This window comes from Pteropus alecto, unplaced genomic scaffold, assembly GCF_000325575.1.
Source record: "Pteropus alecto unplaced genomic scaffold, ASM32557v1 scaffold76, whole genome shotgun sequence".
Classification (NCBI taxonomy): Eukaryota; Metazoa; Chordata; class Mammalia; order Chiroptera; family Pteropodidae; genus Pteropus; species Pteropus alecto.
The window spans coordinates 28,698,387-28,712,193 of NW_006443138.1; the positions used below are offsets into that span (position 1 = coordinate 28,698,387).

The window sequence follows — 13,807 nt, forward strand, 5'->3', positions numbered from 1 at the left end:
TCTGACTGTACATCTTACCTGCTAATACAAAAATTATTCTGGGCCTAGATCTCAAATTTCCTTTCAACAACTATCTGATGAATCTGAAACATTTTAAAGTACTGAATAGGATGGTGATTTTTGGAAGTTTTAAACGCTATTATTTAATTAATGTTATTGTGCCTACCTTAAATGAACCTGACATTTAAAAACATTTAATGAATTTACACTTTGTACATTATACAACTTGAGAAAACTAAAGATGCACTCTGTATCTTCAAGGAACTCAAAATATAAGAATACAGATCAAAAATAGACATGAGGAATAAATATAAGTTATATAGTACAAAAAAAACATAATTCCTGAAATTAGAAAATGTATCAAATAACATAAAATTTAATAAAAATGTCAAGTAAACAATGGAGTCAGAAGATATTTGAAAAAGAGGCTCTAATTTTTCAAAAAGGTAAAAGCTTTACATTAGATTATAAAGGAATGATACAGAAAGATCACATTATAGTCATAGATTTACTGGAATGTATTAAGGTAGGAAGTGATGAGATAAGCTGGCCAATCTGGCTGAATGCTCACATCAAACCTGGCATTGTATAGAATATCAAAGCTCCATATCTTCCAGAAGCTGATATTATACATCTCTCAAACTCTAATAAAGGTTTTTCGAAAAATGAAATAAAATAAATAAAATAAAATATATAGGCAGTTTTCAGTTTCACTGATAACAGAATAAAAAGGACTGTGACATAGTTATTTGAACTCAAAAATTTTCCTCTTTGAATATACATTACTCTATTTTACTCCATCAAAAGAGGAGAAAAATTAAACACAGAATTACCATATGATCCAGCAATTCCACCTCTAGGTATAGTATACCCAAAAGAACTGAAAGCTGGGATTTAGACAGATACTTGCATATCAATGTTCAGAGCAGCATTATTCACAGAAGCCAAAAAGTAGAAACAACCCAAATGTCCAACAAGAGATTAACAGATAAACAAAATATGATATACACATATAATGGAATATTACTCAGCCCTGAAAAAGAATGAAATGATACATGTGACAACATGGATGAATTTGAAAACATTATGCTAAGTGATATAAATCAAACACAAATGGATATTACACAATTCTATTTATACGACATACCTAGGGTAAGCAAATCATCAAGAAAGCCGAATAGGTTTTACCAGGGGCTACAGGGAGGGAGAAAGTCCTGAAAATTGATAGTAGTGACAGTTGCACATTTTGAATGTACTTAATGCCATCAAACTATACACTTAAAAAAGAGTGAATTTGTTATGTATATTTTATCACATTTAAAAAAAAAAGGCTAATAAGAGCGTGTACTATAGAGCCAGACTGCAAGAGTTCAAATCCTAGCTTCGCTATTTAATAATTGTATGACTTTGGGTAAGTTATACAATTTGCATCTCAGATTCCTCACTATTATTAAAAAAGTAATAATAATAGTACTTACACCTAATTATGAGGCTGTTGTGAAGACAAAGGAAATAAATAAAACATGAAAAGCACCAGGACAGCAATGTTAGCTATATTTATAAATGTCTGTGTGTAGACAAATTAGGGTGGGGGGTGTGAACATGCTATAAATAAGTGAAGAAAATATTTTCAACTAGAAACACATGAATTCATAAGCATAAGATCTGTATACATCTCTAACTCTTTAGCTTCTCCTTTCATACCCTCAGAGAAAATCCTCTGTTAAGAGCTAACCAGGAAAAAATTATAAAGAGAAAAAAATGTAGCTTTCAAATTTTGTAGTGTAGAAGATGACACAATGAGGGTAGTTTAGAGAGAAGGCTATTTGGAAGCAAATGGATAAATTAGAACAACTTTCTTTCATATCTTTCCAGTGCTTCTATACTGTCAGCTACTGTTCTAGGTGCCTGAGATACATCTGTGAATAAAACAAAGATATTTTCCCTCATGGAACTCACATTCTAGTGGGATAAGACAGGCAATAAATATAACATGTAAATTGTGAAGTGATAAATCCTGTGGAAGAAATTTTAAAAAGCAGTTAAAAAGCCTCATAAGTAACAGAATGAGGGTAAACTGAAGTATTAAACTATCACAAAAAGCCTCATTACAAAGGTGAAATTTGAGCAAAGACATGAAGGAGGTAAAGCACTTACCCAAGCAGATATAAAGAGAATAGCCAGACCAAGGGCCCTAAGAAGCATGCCTAGAGTATTTGAGGGATGATAAGGAAGCCAATATGGCTAAAGCGAATGGGGAGGAGTAGTAAAGGAAGTTAGAAGGGAAAAATTTATTATCCAATACAATTATCACCATTACATAATAACCTGTTTGGTATTCAAAGCACTTCAAGCTAAAATTCCATTAGTAGTGATGTATCTGCATGGATCTAGTCACGCTTTTCCCATCCAGTTCTAATGATTACTGGCACGCAGCTGTGAAAATGACAGCCAGCATAGTCAGGGTATGAAAGCTATCTCACAAAAAAATCAAAACCATGACTTTGGCTTCATGAATACAATACTCTGATAAATCTAACTGGGCCTAATACTATAAAAACATAAACTTTACACTAGTTTTACTCCAGCTGACAGACTCAAGGATTAGCATGCATAATTTCAAAATATAAACCATTTATTCCAAACATTTGCAATATATTACACCACTGTCACTAGAAATATATCACTTAAGAACCATGTCCTTTAAAAAGATACACAGCATGCACCTAAATTGAACATGATGAAGAATGGCCCTTAATCAAATCTGACCAAAGAGCAATGTCAATCAAGGCCAAAATTTCAGTCCAATAACAAACTAAGTCTGAATAGCAAGAGACGATTTTAACAAAGTAGTAGCAATACTATACTTAAAAACTCCCTCTCAAAACTCCACTAAAAAAACCAGTGAAGGGGCACAAACGCATACTCCCAAGACGACAGACCAAAAGAAAGCAGGTAAATGAGTGATAACTTAGGCAAAAATACAAAAAAAAAAACAAAAACAAAAACAAAAACCCCAAACAACCCAAGCACCTGAAATAGGAGAAAGCCAAGGAGAAGCTTCTGCAACATAGAACTTGAAAAGGCTTAAGAAATATAAGAACCTCTAAAATTAGGGACGGCAATAAACAGAAAACAGAATTGGCTGAAAACATATATAAAAGCAATTAGACCACCACAAGTCAGCACAGCCAGGCAACTATTCCTTTCCAATTCCAGCAGAAGACGGGAAGTTTATTCACAGGAGAGTTTGAAAAGAAGGGACTCTACCCTGAGAAAGAAATAAGTAGTAAAATATAGGATCAGTCTAATAGTCTAAACAGTCTAATGGTCTAACATCAGGCTATTGGTCTAATATCCAACTAATAAGAGTTCAAAAAGAGAAAAATGTAGAAGAAACTGTCCAAGGACTAATACAAGAAAAATTATAAGAACTCAAAGACATGAGTTCGGATTAGAGAGATTATCAACTGCAATAAAAATATTGAATAAAAATAAACACATATCCCCGATGCATATCACTGCGAAGTCTGAAACCACTGGGAATAATGATTGGCTCCTGTCTTCAAGAAAAAGAAAGTCACATACAAAAGAACAATAATACAGAATCCTTCTTTTCAACAGCAATACTGGAAACCAGAATATGGAGTAAAGGTTTCAAAGTACTTAAGAAAAAATGATTTACAATTTAGATTTCTAAACCCCATCAAACTACCAATAAAGTCTTAGAATATTTTTAAAGAAAGAATTTACATCCCATTTACCTTCTTGCTCTTGAAACTAGTAGAAAAAAAAGTTTCACTAAAATAGGCATGAACCAAGTAATAGAAAGACTTGAAACAAGGAGAGGCATAGAAAATTCCCAGAATGATAATAGTGGAAGAAGTTCCAGACTGACAGTTGACATTAAAAAACAACCAGTCTGGATTGGACCAGGAAAGAGAACTCCAGAGGAATAGCTTCATGAAAATGAAATTGATAGGTTATCTGATGAGTAAAAGCATACTGAGAGATTTATACTTCTGCTACAAAATCTGAAAATAAAATTTTGATAGTTATAAAGAAAACATACAAAGTAAAAAGGGGGTATTATTAACTCCAAGGAAAAGAAAAATTGGTATAAGGAAACAATCATAGCACACTATAAGCACAGGTACAAATAATATTGTATTTACACAGTCACATTAATCATATTGATTAATAAAAAATTGATCTAACTACATTATAATGGGATAAGGGACCTGAAATATGTGAGGATTTAGATTTCTTACACCCACCTCTCATATCGGTAGTCGAAAATCAGTATATAATATTTAAATCTGAAAAATGAAGGAATAGCATAACGAACACGTATTTGGAAATATAAAGATGAGAAACAGAAACAGCTAAAAGAAGTGAAAATTATTAGCTCTGAGAAGTGGGAATGAGAATGGAGAGGTGGAGAAGAGAGAATGCTGGTTTTCATCTTAAGCCATTTTAAAATGTACTACTTGTCCAAAAAGAAAAAAAAAAACTTAAGGGCTAGAATGAACGTTCTTTCCTGCACTGATTATTAATAGTAATTGTTAATGTAAAACACTTTTAAATTACAGACATTCCAAGTAACACTTATTATCAAAAATAACAAGACAGTGATTTAATCAAAACAGGAACCCATCATTTTGATGATTTAATGACTCAAAAGACTGAAAATTTACTTCCCATTAAATAGACAGAATCAAAGTGTTTCAAAACCATGTCTATAATAACAAACTGTGCTCGCTTCGGCAGCACATATATAATAACAAACTCAAAAGATGTTCATCAGTTGTCAGCCAAAAATAATCTTTTTTAAAGGGCATATCTAACGACCTAAATATATCAGAATTCTCAATATTTTCTGCAGTTTTCAGCCTGCGCCTCTTGCTAAAAAGTAAAATGTCATGCTAATGAAATAGTCACCCAATGACATCAGAACAGTGGTTACTTTTGGGGAGAAATATTGACTGGGAGGGAGATGAAGGAGCCTGCTACAGTGCTATAAATGTTCTATACCTTCATCTGGTAAGTAGTTCCGGGAGGGAGAGAAGAAGGGAGGAAGGAAGTGTGTGTCTAAAGATTTGTCCAACTGTACATTTAAAATTTGTACATTGAACTTAAGTTACACCTCAATGTAAAGAAAAAAACTTCAAGTGGTGAGAGGCAGCAAAAGTATTATAAAGTATAAACAAAGTAACTAATTTGGCAAAAATTTTCTGCCTTTTATCTTTAAATCTGTTTTATAAGCATTCTCAAAGATTACGGGAAAGAGATGTCCTGGGGACTTAAAGACAAGACTGCAATAAAACCCAGGACAATGAAACTTAACCTTTGATCAACATATCTGCAATACATTCTCTAAGTACTTAAACCAGATATACTTTATTAGTATTTTCCCTTTGCACACACACAAAAAAACTGGATTTTTCAAGATAAACAGCCCAGACGACAAACACTACATAGAACTGTGAACAACTAGATATTCAAATTAGGATACCTCTAAAGCCCCTTCCTAATTTTGAAATGCTACAACTCTGTAAAACCAAGAATGCAACCTAATTTACCATCAGAATAAACCTAATGTTTACTTTTTAATTGTCCAAAAAAAAAAATCTTAAAACAAATTTATCCAAATGGTTCACTACAAGATACAAACCCAACTCTCAAATTCATTATAATTTGCTCTTTGGTATCATCACAAGTTTTCATACAATTGAACTGAGTAAGTCTCAGCACAGTGTTTAATTATTCACATCACTACCCGATTGATAAAACAAACTTAGAGCTGTATTTTAGTATAAGATTACACTTCCTATAGAATGTTTAGTATAAAACAAAAATTTGAGAGAATTCTGATCTGACATTTTTAAATCATAAAAAATAATGTAAATGTAATTATTCTAATTTTTTTCATTGAAAGTGAAATCATCTAAAACTAACTGCAATTTAAATAAGAAATTTTTATTTCAAAATACTATATCAATCATAGGATAGGCTACAGAAATAAGCTGTTTTGCAAAATTCTTCAAATAATCAAGCTGTCTTCACTCACGACTTAGAACCATCATATACTTTTATTATTGTGTAACAAAACATGTCTTCAAGGTATTATAAACCCTGGAGCAGGTCAGTTTTTTCACAGTAGGGAATGTAATGTTACAAAGTTAAGCTAACTATAGTCAAAAATTAGTCTAAACACTTCACACTTAGATTTTCGAGCTATTATTCATTCTACTGGATAATGCTGGCTTTGGTTAACCATTAACACAACTTACAGGTATTCATGCAACTGATATATACCATATGTAAGAATGCTGAGTAGCATGAATCTCTTTAGTATACCAAATTTACAAATAAGAAATAGGGAAAAAAAGATGACAAGCTCAACATCATATACTCAACAGTAGAATATTAGTTATATATACAACTACTAAAACATTAGTAAGCAGGTGTCATTTCTTTTGCATTATTCTCTATCACAGAGCCTATTAATCTGAGTGAGTCATTAAATATTAACCTCCAAATTATAGAATAGTTTATTTTAAAACTAATTTTGAAATCTCTCATTTCCATTTATTCATGCTTGCATTTCGTTGTCAAACAAATCCTACACAGGAAGTGATGTTTTCCATCAAGTTCATCTGAAATTCCTAATTTTATAAATTTACTAGCCTCTGCTCAAATTTCTAAACCAAATAAAAGCCTCACCTTGCTCAAAGCATACAGATCCAAGATTTTTCTCTCCACCACAGGGATCTTCAAAGTAGATCCTTGAAGTTCCCAAAATTTTGCTAGTTGATCCAAGAAGTCCAGTCTCACTCTGGTCATTGCCTAAAATTATTAAGATAGAAAAATTAGAAATAACACCTATGTTACAGTTGAAAATAAACGTGTTTTTACTTAACTCATCTCTAAAGAAATTCAGACTTTTCATTATTGCTTAGTCCAGCCCTATAAAGTAAGCTAATAATAATAAAAAAAAATATTTCTAATAAACTTTATTCATTAAGGTAAAAAAGTTACTCTAATATACGTAAATGGTTCTCATATTATCAACCAAAGAAAATTTGGGGAAGAAGGTGGCTTAACTTTAAGCTAATCAGAAAATTTAGAAAATCAGATTATTCTGTTTCTAAGCATTCTAAGTCTGCCATTTCTTCTGTAGAAAATATGCACACTTAGGGTACAGCAACTCTCTACCTCACTGATATTAAAATCCTTCAAGTATCTAATTACAAGAGACTAAAAGAAAAAAATATGTATTAAAATCTCAGAAAATGTTTCAGGAGCATCAGGGGAAAAAAAACACCTCAGCATGACATGTTAAACAAGCCTCAGCTAAAATTCTCTTTTGTACTCTGACAGTTTTCTACCACACTGAAGAATCTTCTGAAAGCCTGGCATGGGGAGACTGGGTGAAAAAGGTGAAGGTATTAAGTACAAATTGATAGTTACAAAACTGTCACAGGGATATAAAGAAGAGCACAGGGATATAGTCAATGATATTGTAATAACTATGTATGATGCCAGGTGGGTTCCAGACTTATTACAGGAATCACTTCATAAATTATATAAATATTTGACCACTAGACTACACACCTGAAACCAATATAAAGTATTAAATGTCAACTGTAATGGACAAATTAAAAAGACAGTTCATGTAAGTAGAATCATAAAAAAAGGGAAAGAAAATCTGGTAGATGAGAATAGAGAATTAACAATATTTAAAGAGAGATCTTGATAAATCAGATTAACAGTCTTGGAAAAGTTCTGTTAAAGCCAAAAAAAAAAAAAAAAAAACCCTAAACAAACCACCTCTGAAAACTAGATTTTTTGATAGAATTTTAAAAACTATTTTTCAAAGACCACAGGAAACAGAGCACTAACAAAAAATTTTAGAATAATAACTGCTGAAGAAAGTTCAACTTAAGAATTCCAGGTCTCTAAGTTGGATATTTCTACTATGAAAAATATGGCTAGAGATAGTTTCCCATAATCCCAATTAGGTGAAAAAACTATAATAACTACTTGGAAAAAAAATTTTTTTTTTAATCAGAAACTTCTTTGCATTCAATTTTAACTAACATGAACTCTGAGCCCTGGTACATGAGCTTCTCAAAGTTCTCCACCTGGATCCCTGACATAAAGAATAAATCAGGAGGCATGACACTCACTTCAAGTTCATTCAGGCGCTGGACCCTGGGAGTGAAACGAAAGCTTTTCACTTCACATGCAAATGGAGGTTGCCAATCCTAAATAGAAAGATTTTTTTTAAGCATAGTGATATATAAGCAACGGATGCATCATTCTTTCTCTTAATTTAAGGGGGAGGAGGGTAAGTTGTCACAAATCATAATAACACAACTAATAAGTCTTCTTTATTGTAGAGATAAAAAGGTTAATATTATTACTTCTAATAATAAAATAATACTCTAAGTAGTATCAAAATTATTTTATCTATAAATCCTTAAATCTCACCAGTCCCATTATTTACATCCCACAATTATGTTTTCCCCAATTATTCAAGTGGAGCACAGTGAGCTCATGTATCTCAATACAATGTCTACTAAACATCCAAGTTTAACAGAATTTGAAAAAAGCAAAAAGGGAACAAAAATTAAAAAGTAATTTTTAAGCTACTTATATAATCAAATAATGTTTTTTTCATTCATGTATGATGTGACACAGCACTTTACAGTCTATATTACATAAATATGTTGTTCAAAGCCCAACTTCTGGGCACCTAAATATTAAAAAAAACAAAACAAAGTAAGCAAACCCATAGACAAGGACAATTTCCAGATTGGAGATGTGGTGTAACTGAAAAAAGATAGCACATTTCAAACACAGTTCTAGATAATAGTTTGGTTTGGCCTAAGTAATAACAAATCTGATTAAAAACCTAAGTAGTAAAAAAAAAAAATTAATCTTATCTTGGAAACTAAAGAAGTCACCAATATTGAAATTAAGTTAATTGAAATTAAATTTTCAGTAATGTGACAAAGAGAAAGTATATTATTTCAATCTTCTTTTAAGTAATTAAAAAACGTGTGTGTGTGTTTACCAAAAGGAACCTTGGATAGAGTTTCTAATTCATAAAGGCAACAGAATAACTAAAAATATGGTTTAGAAAAAACTGCAGTGCTTATGATTTTGTCAATATTAGGTTATTTTGATAGAAAAAATTACGTGAAGTACACACACACACACACACACACACACACACACATATCATCACTCATCATAGCAATGATCTGTTTATGCTCTGCCTCCAAATGATAGCCTATAATCTTAATCAGATTCACCTAACATAATCAGAGTAGTATGTCTGGGTTTCAGAAGTAAACAGATTGATCTAGGTTCAAAATTTACTTTGCTACTTGCCCCAGATCAAACATTTGATAAGGTATTTAACTGATCCAGACATCTTCTATAAAATAAAACTATTTACCTGCTAGGGCTTCAAAGAATAATAAATAATAAACAGGTCCTAAATTAGCTCCTCCTTCTCATCTAAACTCTTTTTATTCACTGTGGTACACACCAGTAAAGTGGTCTGGTGGAAGCAGATGCTTTTTAAAGGGTGAAATGCTTAACAGTACGTAACATTCTATTTCTATTACTAGTAGACAAATCATAAAGCAAGGTGTCCCTTTAGGAAGCACTAAGACAGTAGTTCGCAAACTTTAATATGCATTAAGAATCTGCGATCAATCTTGCTAGAAAAGCAGATTCTAGATATCCACATTCAGAAATTGATTCTGGTCTGGGAATAAGGCTTAGGGATCTACATTTTAACAAGCATCGGGTTGACCGTGGTGCAGATGCACCAGGAACATCATTTGGAAACACTGGTCTAATGGGTAATCTTTTGACCTTGAGCAAATTACTCTACCTCTTGGGGCACTATTTTCCCCAAACAAGGGGTAAATATCTGCTTTCTTACCTTAAAGATTGAGAATTATAATTAACTTATAGGCAAACCCAGTTATTTGCAATAAACGTGATTCGTAAATGTTGATCCATTATTCCTTATATCAAAATATTTCAATGTTTTCTTTCTCTCCATCATTGACAAATTCTTCCTAAACCTCTAGTTTAAAAATAAAAGCTGCTCCTCCTCTTCCCCCGGGACATTTTTTCACTGCTGCAGTAATCAGTCTGAGGTTCTTGTTTGGTGATACCGTCCTAGGGGACAACTAGAGTTCAGATTACCGTTGAAGAAACCTTAGGCCTGAGATGAAGCCTGCAAAAATTTAATAAATTAAGCATTACTAGGAAAAATAAATCCTAGCTGGGATAAATATCCGACAGAGGACAGTTTCTACTATCGTATAACAATAAAGATTATACATGTGTAGAACATGTCATGCCATAACACTTCGAACATCTTATCGGCCAACGAAAAGCCTAAAGCCTTTTGTTACCCTTTGCCCACAATCCAAAAAAAGTATCAGTTCCCAAGTTCTAGGAGGAAAGGCCCCAGGCACACCACTCTCGTGTTCAGACAAGACTACAGAATACTGCAAAAGAAACTAAGGCAAAAACATCCAGAAACTTGGCTTCTGGTCGTTGAGAAATGAAGGAGAGTGAATATGAAAGGCGAGAAGAACCGGAAAAGTAAAGCTAAACCAAGTGTATCGACTCCCCCACTCTCCTCCCCTATCTCCTCAGACGCCGGTACCTTGGGCGGTCGGATTTTGCAGATGCCGGTTTTCTCTGCCAGAGGCCGGATGCGGCCAATAAAGCTGAGCGGGTCTGTGAACTCCTCCCAGCTGGGCTCAAAGACTGGGCACTCTGGGGGTGGCACGAACTCTGACGCGTAGCCCCCTGTCCCCACGCCCGCCATGGCCATACCGGGGGCGAGGGGGGGAGGGGGTTCTGTGGGGGAAGCAAGTAGAGAAAGGCTGGCTGAAGCCCACCAAAACCTTTCACGTTCCCTGACAAGGGCCGAAGCTCATCTTCTCAGACAAGAACTGCCAACACAGGAACCCCAGAATCGTTTCCCTCTCTCGTTTGTTATTGTTTCCTTCGGGGCTTTTCCTCACAGGGCTAGGGCTTTCCGGAAGTTAACGTGCTTCCAAATCCCTCCGCCACACCAAGAAACAGAATCCCTCCGCAGCACCGCGACGCCTTCTCGTACCACCTTTCTTCCGCTCTTTCCCAACAACCGAGTGTTACTCCTTGTGTCCTTTTCCGTGAAAGCTCTGCGCTATCCAACGACTTTAAGCGGCACACCTTGGCGTCCCACGCTCTCTCCTATGGGGGAAAGTACCCGGGACCGAGACGGAACAATCTCTTCCGGCGCGGAGGAATGTGTAATGCTCTTAGAGGGCAGAGGTTCTGCTTCCGGTGAGGAGGGGCTAGTTCCCCTTTGTGTATAAATGGACGGGAAAACAAGTCCGACCTAATCGCAGGCACACCCCCTCGCTGCTGGGGTTACGCAGCGTGTTTTAACCTACTTGTCTCTTCTTTCCCTGGAAACTAAACTTTTCAGATTATCTCTCTTTTTTTAGTCCTTTGACTGTTAGTGTCTCAAATATTCTCCCTGGACCGCTTTATAGCCGCCCTATCTCCATGACAACAAATTCGGGTGGAACGTGTGTCCCAAATCCTGTAGGCCGGCATACTTGTTTTTTGTCCCCATAGAAGCAACGGTTCTTTACCTTGCTTTACCAAGAGGTGCCAACCCCCAAGTCATTTCACTTTCTTCTGGCACCACATACTCCGTAACCCTTTCTCAATTTGCTGTAAAAGTTATGGCAACTGTTCTGACACTGCCCGTCAAAAATCTACATGCTTCTGTCCACCTCCAGGTCCTACAAATTGTGGAGAATAACGTAGAAAGGCATAAAGAAATCGTGAGAGTGTAGTTCTTAGTATTAAATATTTGTTGAAACGAAGACCTACTTCTCAAGGCTTGTTCTCCTACTCTCTTGTGCACTCTCAGCTACCCCCAGGACCAAAATTTACTGATGACTCCCAAATCTGTATTTCCAGCCTAGGCTTCTCACCAATTTACAAGCCAGTACATCTAACTAGCTACTGGGTGATTACACTTGATAAACTTAAAGTATCTCGAACTCATAGTTAATCCCTACTGTTTTTTCAGTGTTTCCAGTTTCTATTAATAATTTCATAGAAACTCAGATGCCTGAGCCAGAAATCTAAAAATAATCCTTAACTCCTGCTTCCTTACTATCCGTGTGTGTGTGTGCGTGTGCGTGTGTGTGTGTGTGTGTGTGTGTGTGTGTGTGTGTGTGAAGTCAGGAGATTCTATCACTTAGTAATCTTAAATCCACCTTGATCTATCCGTTTTTATTATCACTGTCCTAATTTAAGTTTTTCTCACCTAAACTATGACAACAGCTCAGTTCTTGTCCCTGTCAAATCTCTCTCCATTCAGTTGTCAGAGTGTTGTAACTAAAATCCATAATTTATCTTGTCATTTTTTCATCTTCCAACTCAACAACTCCAAATTCTTTCTTTATTATTTGCTGTCCTTCTCCCAAGCTTCATGTCTTACGCTTCTCCACATATTACAGAAATTTTTGTGTTCGTTGTACCATGCTTTCACCTCTGAGCCTTCGCAGATAATATTACTTCTGTTGGAACATATTTTTACTCTTCTGACCCCACACCACTGTTTTCTATATCCCCTCTCTAATATAATTTCTACTCTTTCATTCGTCAGCTTAAAGATCACTTCCTCTGGAAAGCCTTCCATGATGCTCTAAAATTGTTTTGTCAGCAGCAACCTGTACTTTCTTAACAAACTTTTTGAAATTGCTTGTTTAATTGCCGTTTTTCCTCAGACTGTAAACTATATGAAGGCAAGGGCAGTGTCTTATCTTATTGACATTATAGTCCCAGCTCCTGGAATACCATTTGGTGTTTAGAATGTGTGCAATATATATCTATTGAATGAATGGATTTACCGAAAAAATTTGCCTTATATTTCATTGCCTCATCCTACATTTATATATATAATAAATTTTATTTGAGACCCTACTATGATGTGATATGCATAATATCCCTCATTCGATTATAGCATCTACAATGCTATATCTACCAGTCTAAACCCCATACAAAAACACTTTGAGGTGGTAGTTCTGTTTCAGTCAGCCTTTCTTGTTTAATGATCCACCTCGAAACTGAAAATGAAAACTTCATTATTACAATTCTGTATTGTAACATTCTGGTTTTCTCATGGTTTCACTTGGAATCACTCATGCACCTGTAGTCATCTGACAGCTTGACTGGAGTTGGAGGATCCAAGGTAATTGTCGTCACTCACATGTTTGGCAGTTGGTGCTGGCTGTTGGCTAGGAAGCCTCAGTTCACATGACTTCTCATTCTTGGTAGCGTAGACAGGGCTTTTGGTCAGCATGTGGATCTTAAAGGTCTAAGAGCATGACAATGGAAGCCTAGGCCTAAAGTCTAGACTCCAAATTGTACAAGATCACATTTGTCACATTCTACTGGTCAAAGCAAGTCATAAGGCAAGTTCTGATTCAAGAAGGTGGTAAGATAAACTCCATTTCTTGTCAGGAAGAAGAATGATATAATATTTCAAAAAGGTGTACAGAAAGAAAGATGTGATTCATTGCATACAGTTATAATGATTCACAACAAAATCTAAGGTTTTTTACTAAAATCTGGGCAACCACAATATTCACACAAAAAAAGAACTAATTAAATTATAAATAAAACAAGTAACATTGAAATAATTCCTTCATTAAATATTAAATAATTCCTTCATTATAAATTCCTTCATAAAATATAATGG

At 34.7% G+C, this 13,807-nt stretch overlaps 1 protein-coding gene across 1 annotated transcript in view; it reads right to left on the reverse strand.

Annotated features, from left to right (window-relative positions):
- The window catches only part of KDM5A (lysine demethylase 5A), a 72,617-nt gene extending 61,537 nt beyond the window's left edge, over positions 1-11,080 (reverse strand). Inside the window, exons 1-3 of the mRNA XM_006923872.3 lie at positions 10,703-11,080; positions 8,193-8,270; positions 6,727-6,849 (exon numbers count right to left, since the gene is read on the reverse strand). Coding sequence (XP_006923934.1) covers positions 6,727-6,849; positions 8,193-8,270; positions 10,703-10,873 — 372 coding nt within the window. The 5' untranslated portion in view covers positions 10,874-11,080. The remainder of the gene's footprint in view (positions 1-6,726; positions 6,850-8,192; positions 8,271-10,702) is intronic.
- Between the last annotated feature and the right edge of the window lie 2,727 nt (positions 11,081-13,807).